Source organism: Phasianus colchicus, chromosome 3 (assembly GCF_987193195.1).
Source record: "Phasianus colchicus chromosome 3, bPhaCol1.hap1.1, whole genome shotgun sequence".
NCBI lineage: Eukaryota > Metazoa > Chordata > Aves > Galliformes > Phasianidae > Phasianus > Phasianus colchicus.
Window position 1 is genome coordinate 40,324,753 of NC_143438.1, and position 19,225 is coordinate 40,343,977.

The 19,225-nt window shown below is 38.4% G+C and overlaps 1 protein-coding gene across 2 annotated transcripts in view; it reads right to left on the bottom strand.

Annotated features, from left to right (window-relative positions):
* DOK6 (docking protein 6) overlaps nucleotides 1–17,725 on the bottom strand; it is a 243,486-nt gene extending 225,761 nt beyond the window's left edge. For both annotated transcript variants that reach the window (XR_016465091.1, XM_031589021.2), the window contains exon 1: nucleotides 17,331–17,725. Coding sequence is in view for 1 of the 2 variants with exons in the window: in XM_031589021.2 (XP_031444881.1) it covers nucleotides 17,331–17,396 (66 nt within the window). In the remaining variant the exon portion in view is untranslated. The remainder of the gene's footprint in view (nucleotides 1–17,330) is intronic.
* Between the last annotated feature and the right edge of the window lie 1,500 nt (nucleotides 17,726–19,225).

Consider the following 19,225-nt stretch of genomic DNA (forward strand, 5'->3'; position numbering starts at 1 on the left):
TATGAAATTCACACAGAAATAATTCTACCAGAAAATTACTGGTAGAATATTAAATTTAAAATATAAACATACGGTGAGTATGCACATCCACAGATAGTTAGGACAGGACATACCAGAGTTAATATTTCTGCAACAGTGTTACTCAGATCAAGAACATGGTAGTTTGTTTTCCAGTTTTTAAGATCTTTTTTTCCTCCTCTTCACACTTCAATGAATTGAAAGGAAAAGGCTGCAGGAAGTTCATAATTTTGCTGTCACTGCTATTTGACTAACAACCATTTTCTATGCTAATAGAGCACATGCACTTTGATATTTGTTTCTCAGCAACAGGAATTAAAATAACTTTTTTTTTTTTTTTTTTTTTTTTTACTCACAATGAGGCACACAAAGCGTTAGAGACCACAGATCTGTAGTATTGCCATTGCAGTTTCAGAATGCCACATGCATCTTCCTTAGAGCTTCTTGGAAGCATCATACTATTCAAATTTTACTAAAATTCAGGTACATTTATCTGCATCTGTGGGTAATAGAATAATAGGTGATAATAGGTCCTGAATCATACATGCTTAATGAAAAAAAAAACAACAGTATGTTCTGCAAATAACTACAAGAGTTTGCTGAATAGTTTGGCAAGACAAAATCCATTCTTGTCAGCTGGACTAGTGAACTTCAGAGATTTTTTAAAAGCACTGAGGGATTCAGCCACTCTTGACTTCAGTTTGGAGTGCATTTATCTGTGGAAAATAGTTTTGTTGATGACTGTCTTATTTTATTCTTTTTCAATCTTTCAAGGCTGAGCTACTCAGCATTACGGGCTACTGCAAAGGATGAAATAAGTTGAAGAAATTCAAAATCCATCACTTGTGTATATTATAAGAAAATAAAAATCTGTCCATTTTTATATCTATATTTTTACAATCTTAGGTCCATACAGAGCTAAAGTTTGCATAATGGAATATACTGTGTGAACCAACATTTTTCAAAGACTATAGAAAATCTATAATCAGAATAGGCAATTAATTGAAATAGACACATCTATTATGTTAACATGTTTGACATAGATTCCAAGCCTGCAAGCAGAGTTGGGCATAATTTCAATTTAAACCACAGAAAAAAATAATATAATTCTTATTCTTAGTTGTCTTATTATGTTTGATGAACATGCCTCATTTCTCATCTTCTGATCATTAATAAATATTGCACTAAACCACTGCCATTCTGTTCTTCAACTATCTTTTCTGTACGCATTGTTATGTTGATTAATATACATCTTATGACCTGTGTAAGATGACACATATGGCTTACAGAATACACTCAAGATACATTTCACTAAGAAAAAAAAATAGATCTTAATCATGTGCAAATAATAAAAAAAATCTGTTTGAATACAGGGCCATCTATTTTTCAAAGGTGAAGACAAAAAAAAAACTCAAGTGGAATTCACACCATCTCCTTTTCACCCATCTAGCACCTTACATTCCCCCTGTTCCAAGCTATGTATTCAATACAAGAAAACATTTCAGGGCACAAAAAAAAAAACCTCACTATTTCAGAGTGTTATAAGTACAAAACACATTTAAATTTATTTTTCTTTTTACCTTCCAGGTATTTTTATTAGTATTATATAAAATTCAAACACAAATAGAAATGATTTTAACTTGTAGTTCAGGAATAGTGGGTTAGTAGCTTAAAAGTCTACTTCATTACATTGCATTAAATAATATTGCATCAAAAATAAAGATGAGGATATCCCATTTCAAGGACTAAGCTTTTAAACTTTTAATTCAAAAGTCCTCTATCTATTTAGCAGACAGCTTTTGTCATATTCATAAACCTGGATGAAACCACAGCTTAATAAATAAATTTTGACATTAAGTCAAAATTAAAGTATCAGAAAGATGAAACTATTGGTGTAGATGATCCTAACTCGCATATGTTACTGGAGTTTCTCCTTTTACGTGCCCCAGATCCCAGATCTCCTGGCTCTATGCAAACCTAACAGTTGCATCTGCCCTCCGTCAGGAGAAAAAAAATAATATTTGAAAGTCACATGAATCAGTGAATCAAGCATCCAGCTAGCACTCCCACCACAGACTTATTTCAGTAATAGCTTTACAATGCCTAACTCAGGAGCATTTTCCTTCTCTCCTGCCCAATTTCAATAGCCTGAAACAGGAAATCTAACAATGCCACATGCTGCAATACTTCATCGTCATTTGTTACTACAGCGAAGTCTGCTGTTTGTCCTCACACTCCTGGTACAAGTGTGACTGCTTCTCTCTAGTTAACAAATTTTAAACCTTATCAGTAAACATGGCAGTACTGCAAAATCAGCAATTAAGGCCCCAGTAGCTTCAACCAATTAGGGCTGCTGTGTGCCAAGAGCTACAGCAGAGACAGATTGCATGTCGAGTTTATTAACTCATTCCTCTTGCAGAAGAACAGCTAAGTGCCTCTTCCCTAGCCCCATTAAAGTAGATGTAACTGTTTTACTGTGGCATATGCTTTTGCCTTATAAAAGGAAAAAAAGCTCTCTCCAAGGCCATGAATTTTTCATTTGGGAGCTTTTGTGTTTACATAAGAGAAGTGCATTCCACACATCACTATACCTGTTGCTGTACAAACAGTACTTCTTTTATTGCTTTCAGTTTTCAAATATCTGAACCAAACTGTTTTTCTAACTGCTTGTATCCTCATGCCCTACAAATGTCTTCCCTGATTCCAACAAAATCATGTAATGCAAGTGCTCTGATAGTGACTTGACTATTCACCAAATGAGAGAAGGGAACTATTACGATTAAACTTTTGGAAATATGTGTACATAGATACAAATAGGCAGAAATAGCTGGTAAATTTAAAGGGAGATGAATATTCCAGTGAAAAAAACGATGACTATGAGATTTTATTTTTGAGGAGAACTTTCACATTTCAGGAGTGCATGCTCTTTAAGGCAGGGACCACATACACAACTTTATTTGGCATTTCCAGTCTCCTCAGCATGCTGCTGCATTACAAATCAGGAACAGTTCAGCACTGTGGTGTTCCAAAGAGCTGAAAACCTTCAGAATTTTTCTGACTGCAGGCAGAGGCCTACAAGTAACTGTATCATTAAAGTCAGATTTCTTTACCACAAGAATACACATTCAAGTCTAAGTGTTAGAAAACGCCATTCATTGCAACTGAAGACAACTAGAATGCAATATTTACAGCAATTCATATAATAGAAAGCAATTAATGCAATCATTAATATTTCAGACTAATTCTGAGACAGAAGAAAGAAGAAACCAAGATGCATATGAAACAAAATTTATATTTCATGAACCTTAATTGCTGTAACAAGGGTATAGGGATTAACGGCCTATGCTTAAAGCATCTGCTCCAGAGAACAAAATATCACACAAGAATTTCAACTATATGTTTTAAAAGTTAAGTTTTTTAATGCTCCTGATTCTGATTTGATTGGTATTCCCTGGACATTGGTATTGGGGCCCATCTTTCTTAATAACTTTACTGATGATTTGGATGAGGAAATTGAGTACACCCTCAACAAGTTTGCAGATGGCACCAATCTGGGGAGAAGCGCCAATCTGCCTGTAGGAAGGCCCTATAGAGGGACCTGGACAGATTGGATTGATGAGCTGATGCAAACGGGATGAAATTCCACAAGACAAAGTGCCAGTTTCTACACTTTGGTCATGACAATCTCATGAAATGCAACAGGCAGAGTGGCTGGAAAGCTGCACAGAAGAAAAAGATTTGTGTCAAAGCTCAGCTGAATATGAAGTTGTAGTGTGCCCAAGTATCCAAGAAGGCCAACAGCACCTGGCTTTTATCAGAAATAGTGCAATTAGCCAGAACAGGGAGGTGATCATCCACCTGTACTCAACTACTGTGATCAGTTTGGGGCCCCTCCCTACAAGAAAGCCATTGAAGTCCTGGAGCGTGTGCAAAGAATGGCAACAAAGCTGGTGAAGAGTCTGGAGCACAAGTCTTATGAGGAGTGGCTGAGAAAATCGAGATTGGTCAGTCTGAAGAAGAAAAGACTCAGGGGAGACTTCTTATCTGAGGTAATTAGCGATAGGACAAGAAGGAATGGCCTCAAGTTGTGCCAGGAGAGGTTCAGATTGGACATTAGGAAAAATTTTTTTCCCACAAAGAGTGGTGAGGCATTGGAAAACGTTGCACAAGGAAGAGTGGAGTCATCATCTCAGTAAGTGTTAAAGAAAAGGGTGGATGTAATACTTAGGGACATGGTTAAGTAAGCAATATTGGTGGAATGCAGACAGTTGGACTAGATGATTAGGAGGTCTTTTCCAACTTCAACAATTCTATGAAAAAGATTAAATCTGAGCAAATCTTAATTTAGTAACACTTTCTTGAACATATTTATCTACCTATCTCAAAATTAAAAATGAGGAACATAATTTTCAGCTTCATTTTTAATGCCATTTTTGGGGTTTGACAGAACTCTATGAAACTTCTGAAACACAAGACTGAATAAAACTTGACAAAATTTTCACATCCATGGTGAGCTTTGTGGCTGGTGTGTACAATTTGCAAAACTTTCAGAACCACTTGTGCAGCCAAGTGCAAATTTGGCCCTTTTTCCACAAACACCTTTCTTCTGTATTTGTATGCAGTTTCACTGCAAGCCTGACTTATTGAACAGATTTTACTGGTAAACAAAAATTGAAGTACTCTTAGTAAGCAAGTACTGCTTGTTTAGCTTCTTCCATTTTCACTACCAGTTGTGATCATCTTAAGAGCCACGCAGGGAGCAGTTTTGCTTTGAAGTTAACTTTGGAGAGCTATAAAGAATAGAAATGAACATTTTACCATTTCAAATCTTTTGTTTTAACTCAGTTTATCTATCATACATTCAGCTCAGCAATGAGCGTCAAGGAGAGTACAGCTCATGTCAATGCAAATCAGTATCATTTACAACTTTTTATGTTCGCCTTGACTAAAAACCCTGACATGTCCTGGAAGAGGCTGTATTTCTTCATATGCTTTTCTACTAACAAAATAGATGCTTAGTCCATTAGTTAAAGTATTTTTAATTAGCACAAGTAAATCAATTACATATATTGAGAAGAATGTTTGTTTGTTTAAATAAGAACAGGTATTTACACTTTAGTAATTTGCAGATTAAAGAAAAGTGCATGTTTTGCTACCAGAAAATCAATTATTTACCCACAGACTGGTCTAAGAAATGTTTCAGATAGACAGAAGCAGGAAGGCAGGGAGGAAGGAGAATAATTTTGAAAAACAGGCATAATCATTTCACTACAGTTTTAAACTCAGTTTTGTTCAGATTGCAGGGGAGAAGATAGTCACCTGGAATAATTTTTTTAGAAGATAAATTAACATAAGCCTTAGAATACTGTTATTCTAGAAACAAGTGCTTTGTCAAGAAAAGAAGGAAAAAAAATTGTTTCTGACATCATAAGTTCTAGAAAATACATTTCTAGAAAGATTTTGTAATGCATCCATCCTCTGGGTTCACTAAGATCATAAATCTCATTTTGATAAGTTTGTGTGAAAATACCATTTACAAAATATTTTGACGTCTAGAAAATAGATACAGAGTCAGTATGCACATATTCTTCTCCAGTCCAAAATAATCCCTAAGCAATACATCCAAACACTAAGTGAAAGCTGCTAGACTAACATTCATTCCTCAGATAAGTGCAGCATGAGTCTTGCTTTCTTCTATAAGCTTTCTTCTCATTGCCTGTACACCTCATCTAAGTATTCCAGTTCCTCATTTTGCAGTTTTAGCCTTGACAGTATCTCAGACATCCAAATCCAATATGGTGTTACCAATATTCTCCACTGGCAGTTGTTATCATTATCTATGTCCTCTCTTTTATAATTTCTAGGTATTGTTTTCATCTCAAAGAAATGCTTGAAAATAGTCATTTCTAACGATCCTTCACAGTCATTCAAATCAATTCTTCTAAAATTGCAATGATCTAACAATATCTTGTTTGTCTGTTGGGTCTTAGGCAAGTCCTGTACCATGCAGTGTCTTTTATTACCAAAATTAAGTCTTTATGTATTACACTGTCTTCAAGAATTACAGAACCTTAGGATTAATTAGGAACTCTGAAAACATAAAAGCAATTCCATTCTCAATTTTCTGCATAGACAACAGAATAAACCAGTCAGTTTGCTTGGTATTGCCTTTTATTCCTTCTACTAAATATTGATAGATAGATATGTATATTTTTTAATACATCTCACACCACTATCAGCAGTAGCTGCTATCAGAAATTCTGTTCCAATATGTGAAGATCTCAGTGTTTTGTAGATCTCACTTTCAATAATTCACATAGCTAGCTAAGTTTTAGATGCAAATGGAGATTTACTGCTGATAAACATTTTTGCCTGTTGCACAGCCTTTAGTTTAAAAGTGTCAGATCTTATCACTTGTCAGAAGCAATTAAATGTGTACCTACACAGAATAGCAAGATTTAATAAAACAATTATATATGCCAGAAACAGTTGGTCTAGTTCAGCTACATATTTGCATTACAGTAAAAAGCAGGGTTTTTTTTGCCTATTTTTAACATTTTCCTTCCTTTCACTCTACCTTGAGATGGGTCTACATCATTTATTTTAAATAATGAAAATTCTAAGTATGATTATTATTGGAAAAAAGTAATAAGATGAAGAGCTTGGGTTTCATTAAACATATTACTACCTAAGTGTGTTGACACAGCATGAGTTTGAGGGTATACTCTACCAATATGCATCATGTTAGGGTAGGTATCTAGTACCTTTTAAACCTTCTCCTCTGAGCTAAGACCTGGCTAAAGTGAACACAGATCTCACAGTGATTTCAAAAGATTGCAGAAAGTCTCTGTCAGAAACCACCGCCCTGACAGTACTGGTTGTTTACAATGCTTCTTTTGAAAGGGCTCACATCGGCATTATTACTCGGAACATACAATAGTTCAGCTACCACTTTTTTTTTTTTTTTTTTTAATATCCCGTATATTTATTTTCATTAAACAATTTTGTAATCTTTTTTTTTTTCTTTTCTTTTTTCAATTACACAAACTGCATAGATAGATTTCCTTAAGAGACAACGTATGAGCACTTTGATATAGGGAGTACGTATTTCTATGGTTCCATAGAGATGGGCCTGTGAGACTTCATACAGTTTGTGGGATATACCTATTGCGTATACTTGTAGAGAAGGCAAACTCCAAGACATTTATGGGTGAAATGTACAACTTAGTAATACTTACATGAGCCTGGAAGGTAAAAGGTTTTCAACTTGTTTTGTGGAAGAATATGCAACTAATAAGATCTGGAGATAAGAAAATCCCCATGTCTTTGATGGCTTCACTAGCAAAAAAAAAAAGTTTCTTTAGGAACACCACTAGCACTACTATGTAATGATATTGTGTCATTTGACAAATTCTGCACCTTTATGTAAGCCTGAAACCAGACATTTACATCGTCAAACACAGATCAGTAACCCTAGCAGTTATTAAATTGCCTCACGGACTAGATTCAGATTTCAGAATTGTTCTGACAGATAAGATGTGAATAATTGTACCTTTAACATTTTCAGTGATAACAACTTTTAGAAATGAAATCATTCAAGACTTCAGATTTTGTGCTGCAACTGTGCATTCACATAAGGTGAAAGATACAAAAGTCCTATCCAACTTAACAGCTTCAGATCTCCCTGCTTTTCTGGCATTGGCATCTGCTTCTCAGATGAAAATTGAGAAGCAATTATTTGTATCAATAAAATCTGAGGAAGGAAAAAAAAAAATTTACTTCATGTGTATTGAAAGACAACAAATCCTCAGCCATTTGAACAAATCCTGAAACTAAAAAGAGACGTTTTATAGAACTCAGTGAAATATATTTTCAAACTGAAAGTAATAGTCTTCTCTCAACTTTAAAATAAACATTGTCCCTGCTTGAGCAGAGGACTGGACCAGACAACCTCCAGCAGTCCTTTCCAATCTCAACCATTTTATCGTTGTGACTCAAACTATCAAAGACAAATTCTAAATTATTCTCATGTTTTCTGTGCTGTGTAGTTTTCACCATGTTCAATCTACATATAAAATAAGAGATCTACCAGAAGTTTACAGTTTAAACAGACAAAATTAAGAAGTGATGGAAGAAAAGATTATACTGCTTTTACAGGTAAAGAACTGTAGGCACAGAAAGCCTGTTTCCCATTTATTCAAACAGGATTCTGCACTCTGATGGCAGTAACAGGAGCCTTAATTCAGCTTTAGATGTAATGTATGTGGTATACACTGGGTTTAGTATAATTCAGAATAAGTCTGGAATGAAGCAAAGTGCTCAAGGTTACAAATTATCTCTCTGAAAAAAGACTAAAATTTAACTCTTCTCACATACAATGCAATGTGTAAGCACAAAGATTTCTGTTTTCTAGAAAGAGATTACTTAATTAACAGTGCAAAGAGCTCGAAAAACCCTGTGGTGATTTAAGATACAAAGACAACAGAAAAAAATACACTTTGTTTTACAACCCTTTTGTTACAATTGTGAAAAATCACCTAACTATTTTGCTAGAATATTGTTGTTCTTTATGTATACACATATATTCACAAAAAAAAAAAGCTTTCCACCTGAAAGGCAAAAAGCAGCTGATCTGGAAAAAATTTCTTTTTGCATTTGTATCTCCATAACTCTCAGCCATTGCAGGGTTATCAATAGCAGTATGTAACTCTTTGAGAGTAATAATACCAAGCATCAAATACCTGTTTGATACTCAGAAGTAAATAAATTTCTTCTCAGATATGAAACTTAAGTCATCCCAGGTGCAGTCTCAATCTCCCTCAGACAATGAGTTAACTCCACGTAATTCAAAAGCAAGAATCACTAACATAAGAGTACACAATATGATTGATATCATTTTTCACCTTGCATAATGGCAAAATTTACATTCATTAAGGATTATGTCCTATGAGAGGCTGAGGACCTTCACTGCCTGATACAGAACTCAGAGAGATCTGAATGTGTTTAGCAACTGAAAGGACTCTGTGCACTGAATAGCTATAGTTTGTTTTTTTTGTGCCAAAAGCACAGTTCTTTTCTGCTCTGGGTAGAACATCCTGCTGAGGATGTTCTGATGAGCAGAAAGAGCTTAAAAGTACAGTTTTAAAAGGAAAAAATAATTATCGTAAAAAGTACTCGTATTCTAACTGCATCAACAAAAATTACTTCTATCAGCAAGACAGCGTCACATCAAAGTACCTTATTATTGTCACACTAAACTAGAAATTAATAACTTAATACATCAACTTAAGTTGAAATGAAAAATCTCCACATTCTTAGTAAGGCCTCATATGTTCCATTTTTCCATACTCTCTCATCACATTTGAGCTAATGAGACATTCACTACTTCAAGTAAGCATTTTATCTAGGATTTCATTCTCTACAACTAGTCAAATGAACAAAAAAGAACAATGATAATAAATTATATTTATCAGAATAATGCCTAAATATCAACTACAAATGTTGTCTCCTCTTTCTACGTGCAGGATAAAAGCAATAATTATGACTACTTCTTCAGAAAATCCCTTTATATAACTTCATATATTCTTGTTTTCAGACTAGAAAAATAAATTTTTTGCATGAGTGAAAATAGTGCACCAACTGGGTCTGTGGGCAGAGGACCTCAGAGGAACAGTATCTAAAATCATATTCCAAAAATAAAGAACAGAAAGTACTGAAACTGAAGTGAGCTTCTTGCTCAAAAGTGCTTATTGGGTTATACCACAGTGAAAGACTTCTGATATTAAACTTCTCTAGTAGCTCTTTTTGCAATGAACAAGTAGGGGAAACAAGCTGAAAAGGCATTCCTGCAGGAGATGGAAGTCTGTAATCTATTTCTTCAGATCTGATCAATATTGTGCCAACACCAAACTTTTCCAAAGTTCAATCCAGGTAACAATCAGATCAGGGTCAGTAAGAACCAGCAAGACTGCTGAATAGAGAGAAGAAAGGGAAATACTTTAAAAGATTTACACACTTTCATTAATTATCATCCCAATTTATGTGCACCTACAGTGAACAGTAATTCATTTGGGGTTCCAATTGCATGGTCCTATAATTTCTCTCAGTAGGTCAGCAATGACATTTCATAGTACAACTATAGAAAGACTTCAAAATATGGAAGATGGATTTAATGGTGGTGTTCATTGAAAAGGATATTTCATTAGAACTTCACAGATTACATTTTTTTTTTCCCCTGTATTTTCTAAGTAGAAGTCAAAATTAGCATTCATATGTAAAATATTTCTGATCCTAACTTTCTGAGCAAGACTCTGCCTACCTTAATCAGTGAAAGTACTCCTGCAGTCAGCAGATTCCATTCTCAGACCAGCTGAAAATCTCTCAACTTGTATGAGGTTTTTAGTTCTATAAATCGCTTACTAATGGCACTAAACATACAAATTTCCTTCTCAAATTTGATGCATACGTTCTGAATAGTGAAATAACATTGATACACAAAAAGAATTTACACAATTTCAAAGGGTTAAGATACAGTTGCATAAAGCTGCTTTCCCTCAACTTGTCATTTTGCTTGCAAATTTGTCCTACAATAAACAAATTATCTCCTTTATATTGCTTGACCTAAGTGCAGACATTTGAGTGTTTAGAGCTGAGCAATATATTTTATCTGAAAAAAAGTTTTCAACAAAACAATAGTGAACTAAAATACAACACCAATATCCTTTTGAATGCTAAAGCTGCAAAGCAAATTGAAGAGATTAAATATACAAAATGCAGCACAGCATTTACAATTATTTTAAATCTAACAGATTTGAAAGGCTACACTATGCAGTAAAGTAGCCAGGTTTTGCTTTAAGCATATTATTAATTTAAAGACCAAAGGATATCAATTGGCATCCATACATATTAAAGTATTCTTCACCTTCAACAAAGAAGAATATTTTACGTGGCTTGCTGTGACTGCCTATGAGTATATTAACAGTATTGTGACATTTGTGAAAAGCAGATAAACTACCAGATCTTTCAAATAACCTAAAATAAAAGACAAACTTTGGAGATTATGATAGACACAAAAATCTTTATTTGTCCTTAAATGAATTAAGAACATTCCATAGCATGTCTTTTTCTGTTGTTGATAAGAATTTCTCATTAGTACCTATCTAAAATGAATTCTCTCTGTACAGCTATATATATAAACGTATAACTAACAACTGGTTCCCATATGCTGTTGCCTGAATATGTTGTTGCCAGGCAACCGCTATAAAGCATTTTGCACTGCTTGCAAAAATCTGAATGAGTGATTTGAAGCAAGATTATTTCAAAAAACTAGAAAGAAAAGTCACTATTGGAATGACATGAATAATTCCTTGTGCATTTCAAGGATTCGTAGAGAACGATCCTTACATAATAACTGATTTGTGAAAGGACAACTCCTTTGAGCAGTATTTGAAGGGCATTTTACAACAACAAAAAAATGTGTGTTGTATGCATCCGGCTAATGTTCCCTCTTGGATTCTGAGCCAAAGCCATGGAAGTTAATGGGTTTCTTTAAATTGACTTCAGGGTCTTTGATCAGGTCTTTAATGTCTATCATAGAACAAAAATGACAGCCTGCTAAACGAAAAACCAAAAGGCCATCATCCCACAGGAGAGACAAAATGCAAATAAAATGTTGCCATCTCAACATAGACAAGGGAAGAAGGTCAAGTCTACAAACATTTTTTGGCATAATCTTCATACAGCTAAGGTATAATCTCACTGAGGCTAATGATATTACACACAAGGGTAAAATAGAAACATTTATAATCCACTGATAACAAGGAAGCAACATGCTGCCTGCAAGAGAGAAACTAGTTGTCCCTTTAAGTATGTACCATCCATTACAAAGTTTACAGATACTTGACTATCAAACCTCTTGAGAATTAAGTGAAAAAACACATCAAGGGAAGCAACTGGGAAACAGCAAACTCAGAAGCACTTAATACAAGTCTGACTCACAAGTTTCTTTAAATGCAGAGATTAGTGAAAAGAAAATCGGACAGTTTGTTCTTCTTTACAATGGATGCAACACAGTTCTTTCCATTTGCTGCACAATATGCTTAATCAATAAGAACTGCTCCAAAGCTCAAAATGATTGTTCTTTCCATAATAACCTAGTTGGAAATCCATATATTTTCCATTTAATTCTGCAAAACATTCATGTAACTGTAGCAGTACTGAAAACAGAAATTACTAGTATTTAAAATGATAATTTCAGTATTAAGTAGTAAATGTGACTACTGTCCTTAATGGATTACAGCAAAATCCTTTTAATTCTCTACCTTAGCTTGTCTAGTACTAGCATGAAAAATGAACTCTTCGACATGAAAGCAATCTGGCATCTAAATCCTGTTGGAGTGGAGCTTCACTGAAACTAAAATAAACATATTACAAATAGGAATTAAGTTTTTAAAGTTTCATTTGAATTATTTTCATGCTCTGAGATGTAACGTGCGCTTCAGATCACATGTTAGTATGTAGTTAGAAATGCCATTCTCAGTATTTTCAGAAAGCATGAGCAGATTTGCCATAGAAAACATCACAAAATAATCTATGGAAAAGACATCCATTCTATGTTGCACTGCTTTACTTGGGCTTTTCTATTTGTTTGTTTCTTGTTCTATGGAAACTCAAGGAATGAGAACCTTTGCTCTGCCCTCTGCATTCATTATGACCTCATTGCAAAGCCACTGTGGTCAATCAACAGTTTCAGGCTGGGGACATTTGGCAGATCCTTTCACTTTCCTCACCCTAAATATACACATAGTAACAATTAAATGTCAGTATTTTGTAAAACATGTAAACTGCACTATTTCAAGAGTAACTCGGCAGCAATCACAGCTTCACATTCATAACATTGTTAGCACTGATTGATTGAAGACAGGGTTAAGGGCAGGAGGAGAAACACTATGTTCCTCTCCAGAGAGCTGCTCATAATGATTTAAAAGCATGGTTAGAAAGAAAGGGTTTATGCGGTAAAACTTTTCATTTGGTGACTAACAGCAACCTGTTATTTATTACTCAATCAAGACTGACTGGCAGGTACAATTTTCTCTTTGGATAGCAGAATTAGGGTATAAGTTGAACCAATCAGGAAATAATTCTACTCAGTACGTAGAAACACACAAACCCCAGTATTTATTCACCAACTGAGTGAAAATTTCCATTAAACAGGATTCTTTTGTTCTCCAGCCCAAGCTTGCCAAAAAATAATACAAAAACAAACAAACAAAAAGATTGAAGCTTCGAAGGTTGATTTGGGTCACAACAAGACAATCAAAGTGACACAACACTCATTTTTAATTGGACTTCCTAATGTGACATCAAATTGTTTTTCTTCTAAGAAGCAGCACTTCAACAAGGCATGAAATCCTTGCAGCTTAGTTTATTAGGAGACAACAAAGGGATTCCAATCTGATACAGGAAAGTTTCAGCTATGAGCACAGCCAGCGCAGTACAAAATTGTGTCATATGAATTTTAATGTAACACAACTATGAAAGACTCCAAAAGAACAAAGGCAGTACAGTCCTATTCCACACTACACAAATGACCTATTCTGATCTGAACAGCACACCACATTACAATCAAATTTATTTCAAAAGAGGGTCGCACAGGTCAAATGTAATGGCTGCAAGAATGAGGTATTTCCTTTATGCGGTATTAGAGAAAAGCAAAATATCAAACAGTGCAGGAATGCCAGAGCTCTGAAAGGAAAGGCATATTTGGGCTACAGAGTAACTGGATCTTAAAAAGATGTTTTAATTACAGCTCTCCTTACTGACTACAGCTTCCAAATTTCAAGGATGTTTGACATCTTCATAGAGGAATTGCTAGTATACATATGAGAGAGTTCTACTATATAGATTTCAATGCAAGTTTAAAATGACAAGGCACCATAGATATGCTTTATATACAGCCCACGCTTAACAAAGTAAGAGGATAACGTACCTCCTCTAAGTGGCTGGATAATTCTTTCCAGCCTAACAACATGCAGGAGCCATGACACTAACAGCATAGGCAGATGGCAGCTCATAATAACAACGGAGGGGATGGTAATGCTCCCCCATTTTGGCATGCTGAGGATCCAACCCAAATCAAAAGCAACATAAAAATACCAGAACATCAGAGTTTGCCTGAAAATATTAGACTCTCAGGAAGTACAGTGGAGTGCATTAAAATGTTTATCTTAAATAGTTCCGAGTCCCTACTTCTCAGTTCAGCATGGATGTTTGCCCATTCTCCTTGGCTGGACACACTTGCTTGCAATATAAATCTAAACTCAGTGCACATGGGGAAGAGGTAGCCAGGGTAACCAGCACTCAAAGCAAGGTATAGCTGTAATAATGCAAAGGTAAATATGTGGTACCTTGTAAGAAAAACAAAATCACAAAGGGTTTCTATTTCTCAAAGTACAAAATCAATAAAGGAATGTACACAGAAGAAGCCTTACAACTAAGCTTTCTGAAAACTAAATTCCTTGGAAATCAAATTCTATCTGAAAGTTCACCCCAAGCCCAAGGTTCTTTAGAAGATATGCGATATGCTACCTGCTTTTGCTCTCCACTATTACGTCACTCAACGATACCTGGAACTTCACAGGCTGCATTACACTGAAGCATCTTCCCTTTGATTCTCAGCCAGGGCTTCTTCAGACACAGAACAAGAAGGAATAAAAGCCGCACTGGAAGAATTTCCATCATGAGCTGGCCGCCAGCCTGAAGGTTAGCATTAGTTTTATTGCCCAAATCTAGCACTACAATTGGCATTAGCCACTTCAGCTCTCCTAGTTCTAATCTACATTTCAAGAGACATCAAAATATTTATAAAATGTAACCGTTATCTCCCCCCCAAAATTGAAAAAAAAAAACTCAATTTCCAGAATATAAAAAATAAGCATAACTAGCTTGAGAATTCTATACATAGACAGAATTCTATCTATTTCAAAATGATCTTACACTTGAGCTTCCATAGCCCATATCACCCTTCCCCACCTTTTAGTATCTTTTGGAGGTTAAAAAGTATTCATTTGTTAACAAACATTTGTATCCCTGGAAGTTGATGCATTCTCTTACAAATGACAGCTCTACTATAATTCATTAAGGTCTGCATTAGGAGACGGACATAAGGGAAAAAATAGAAACCTTTAATGTTTCACTTGGTGAATAAAAACTGCATTAATTTAAAAATTCAGTCACCAGAATCCAATTAGCTATGGATATATACTCACATATTCATACCTTTCAACCATCACATCTCATTTGAATTTTGATGCTATTTTCTACAAAATACTCTCCATTTTACATTGTACTTAATAGATTTATTCAGATATGCATCCTCATATATCATACTTAAGCTTATGCTACCACCTGCCTGAGGCTGTGCGGTCAGAATTGTCACCCCCACACACCTCATCATGAGCAGAACATTCTCCATAAATGCTGTAAGAACTGTTTCACTCCTGCATGGTGCAGAAGGATGAGAATCTTTCTGACCATAAACAATATCCACTCAAAAAAAAAAAAAAAAAAAAAAGCAGTTACCCATCTCATCTCCCTCCTCCCCCCCAAAAAACCCTACATATTTCTGCTTTCAAGTTACTTTACGCTGTGCCATAATGAAACATCACCACTTTCACCGTTTCACTTTCAGAAGCCAGCAGACTACCATAATGTAAACTCTACAATTGTTGCATATATATTATACAAATAGGTATATAAAAGTATTTGCATATATAGAGACGTGCACATACACCATTTCACACCCAGAAGGCTCTGAGTTACCTTCAAATACAGTCTTGCAAATCAGACAGATTGACTCTGTCTCCAACTAACAGCACCAAGGTGTTTTGATAGCACTACCCACCAGCAGCACTGAGCTAGAACAAGACTGACCTGCAAAGGTTAAGCAGAGGACTGTCAGCAACAATCTGAGGCTCAGGAATTTTTTCTTCAATTAACCAATGCCCAATTCTGATTAGTGGAGCAAATCCTGGGTTGCAAAAACAATAAAGGGAGCACTCGTTCTCTTTGGATTTACACCTTCTCTCAAACATTTGAACTTGGCTCTATTAAAGACTCAGACCAAACTCCTCCTTGCTCTTTTGGCATTAACACCCCTCCCAAGACAAGAAAGTGCTCCAAAGGTCACTTTACAGCTTGTCTCCCACCTTCCTGCATGCTGTGTCTACGAGGAGAGCACAGCAGCCCTGGAGAAGAGGGGAGGGAGGAGGAGATAAATATTAGCACTGTGATAAGCTTGCAGCGTGTGACTTGCAGGGGGCAGATATCACATGGCCCCTGCATTTCAGGGAAAGCAGGAGATGGAGCCCACCTTGCTGCAGGGAAGATCAGATAGGGACCCACGCTGCTCCACACACACAGCAACAATACAACAAGGTAAACTCAAAGCAGGGCAAACCTCAGCTCTTCTCCAGGTGTGATCCCCAGCCTGCAGGGAGCCCGGTTTCTTGGGACCGCGGAGGCAGCAAAGGCCTTGGAGCTACCAGCTCCCTGAACCTCCTTTTTTTCTGACACTTCAAAGAGCAGGAGAACGCCCAACCAGATAAGTCCTGGGAGCACCTTGCAAAGATCCTGACCCCTGCCCCGCTGCACACTCCGTATTCCAACTTTGTGCCTTTCCAAGGCTCGCCGCATCCCACCAGCGAAAGCGTCCGTGGCACTCACTGATAACACGTTCGTGCCCTCAGCCTCGGCGAGCACCAGAGGCCGGCACCCTCAGCCACGAGCTGCCCCAACCACAAGAACTGTCTCTTCTGCAGCCACTCTCGTGCCCGTACGGCAGTCACCGCCCGCCCCAGCTCCTCGAGCCCCATCCCTCCCGTTCCCCTCCGCCTTCGCCCTGACCGAAGACGGCCCCTTCCCACAACACTAGGGCGGGGGCAGAAGCCCCGTACAAAGTTTTGCCAGAGCCTGCCGGCGCCTCCTGCCCTCCTTCCATCAAAGCCCCCGCAAGGAGTGGGGCAGCCGGGGAAGGGACGCCCGTGCCGTGCTCCCCGGGGCCGAAGGGACGGCCGCCGCCGCCCGCCGACAGTGAGCCCGGAGCCGCTGACTGCGAGCGACGCCTCGAAGCGCCCGGCTCGCCGCGAGGTGCCATGGCAGCACATCCCGCCAGCTCGGAGAGGATGGGTGCGAAGTCCGGCCGCTAGCAGCTGTGAGAGCAGCAGCAGGTCGCCGCACCCCGCGCTGCCGGCCCCGACCCGGGGCACCGCCGCCCCCAGCGCCTCGCCCCCAGTGGCGAAGGAGAGCTCACTCACCCCCAGCTTCCTGCTGCGAATTTTCACGTAGCCCTGTTTGACTATATCGTTAAAGTTGGAGGCCATGGCCAGCGCTGTCTGCTTCCTCCCCTCCGCGCCCGGAGTCGTCGTCCTCCTCCTCCTCTGCCGCCTCTTCCTCCTTCCCCGGGCCCTCCTGGGTACCGCCGGCCGCCGGCTCCCGAGGCGCCTCTGGCATCCAGGCAGCGGCGGGGCCGCGCTCGGCTCCGCTCCGCCCCGCGCTCCACCCGCGGGTTCCGCTCCGCGCCGGCCCCAGTAGCAGAGGGTCTTCGACTCTTCAACCGGCCCCTAGCCTCACCCCGGCTGCCACCGCCCTGCCTGCCAGCCCCGCTCCGCGGCTGCCCGCGCCTACGGCCGGGGGAGCGGGAGGGGCAGCGGGCGGAGCAGGGCGGGGACACCGCCCCCGGCGCCGCGGTCGCGCAGCCCGCCTCCAGGCCGGCCCTACCCGCAGCTCACCGCCGCGAGCTGCCGGGGCCGCGGGGAGGCGGTGAGGGGGGCCGGGGCCTGTGGAGGGGGAGACCTGGGCTGAGAACAGGAGCTCGGTTCGGCCTCGTCGGCTTTGGCCGCTGGTGCGGAGCTGTCAGAGCCGGGTGGCTGTGCCTGGGTGGCACATCCGTGCGAACAGACACAGGGGGGCACCGTGCCGTGCTTGCGTGCGTCCGAGGGGACATGTAGGTGCCCAGTGCCGAACGCTGGAATGTCGCGTCGGTGCAGCTAACCTGGATGGAACAGACATTGAAACTACAGAAGTAGGGAATGAAAAACTTGAAAAGTGAGGTGCTATACACAGGTACTCAGTGCCCCCTGCAGCGGTGGCCATGCCTTTCATTAATTATACTGCTCCTTGTGGTGGATCTATAAAAAAGAATGAATTCTGAAAGAAAAATAAAACCCAACAAGCTAGATAATGGTTAGAAGAGATCAGAAAAAAAAATGTACTGAAGCTGCTTGCGTTTGGGTTAGTTATGGGCAAACAGGTAAGAATGAGTCTGGACTGCTTGAGGAAAGAAAACTACAAATGATGGATAGGAAAGCAGGTGTGCTACAGTTGTGCTGAGAAAATGCTCTCCATAAAAGTTCTCAGCGAAGAAGTTAGGTTATTAATGAAAGTTTCATAGGTTATTATCCTACATAAACCTTTTCTGAGGGAACCTCTATCTTCGAGTTTGATGTATCAATTTACAGCATACATTGTATCCCTACGCGTGCTACGCCCACTGAGGTGAAACATATATGGATACTTAAAGTTTGCCAGGTTTATTTCTGTATTTTAAATTGATAGGTAACATTCTTAGCAAATAGATTGTGAAGTTCTTGTTGTAACTTGCTTTTGCAGATTAAACCTTCTAGTGAATTGAACTTTCTCAGCAAAGCTATTGTGAACTTACTGGGGATGAATCTTGCAGCAAATAGAGAAGAAAACTGATTACGGTGTTTGGAATTATGAGGGAGTGCTTTGTAACTGCACTCCATACACATGAATGGGGAAAGTGGAAAATAAAAGAAAAATCTTGATATTTTGATTTCCATTTTTTTTTAAACTGTGATAAAAGCCTTTTGCTATCTCAACAGACTTTCACTGACAAAAATAAATAAGTAAACAGAGAAAATCAGTCTTAATGTTATGATCTAAAGGCTCTTGCATTTTCATTGACTGCTGTTGGCTTTCTATCCAAGTCTAACAAGTGTGAAAATTATGATTCTAGGCCAAAAAAATTCTCATTTACCAGCAGAATCCTTAATATTTTATTTGTTCTGAATTCTTTTGCCACAGTCAATTAGTAAATGGTGAGGGAGATGGGAGACTGCCTCCCCTTTGATTTTCTAGCAACCAATGGGATGCGTTTTGGAACATTTGCTAGGAATAAGACTCAGCA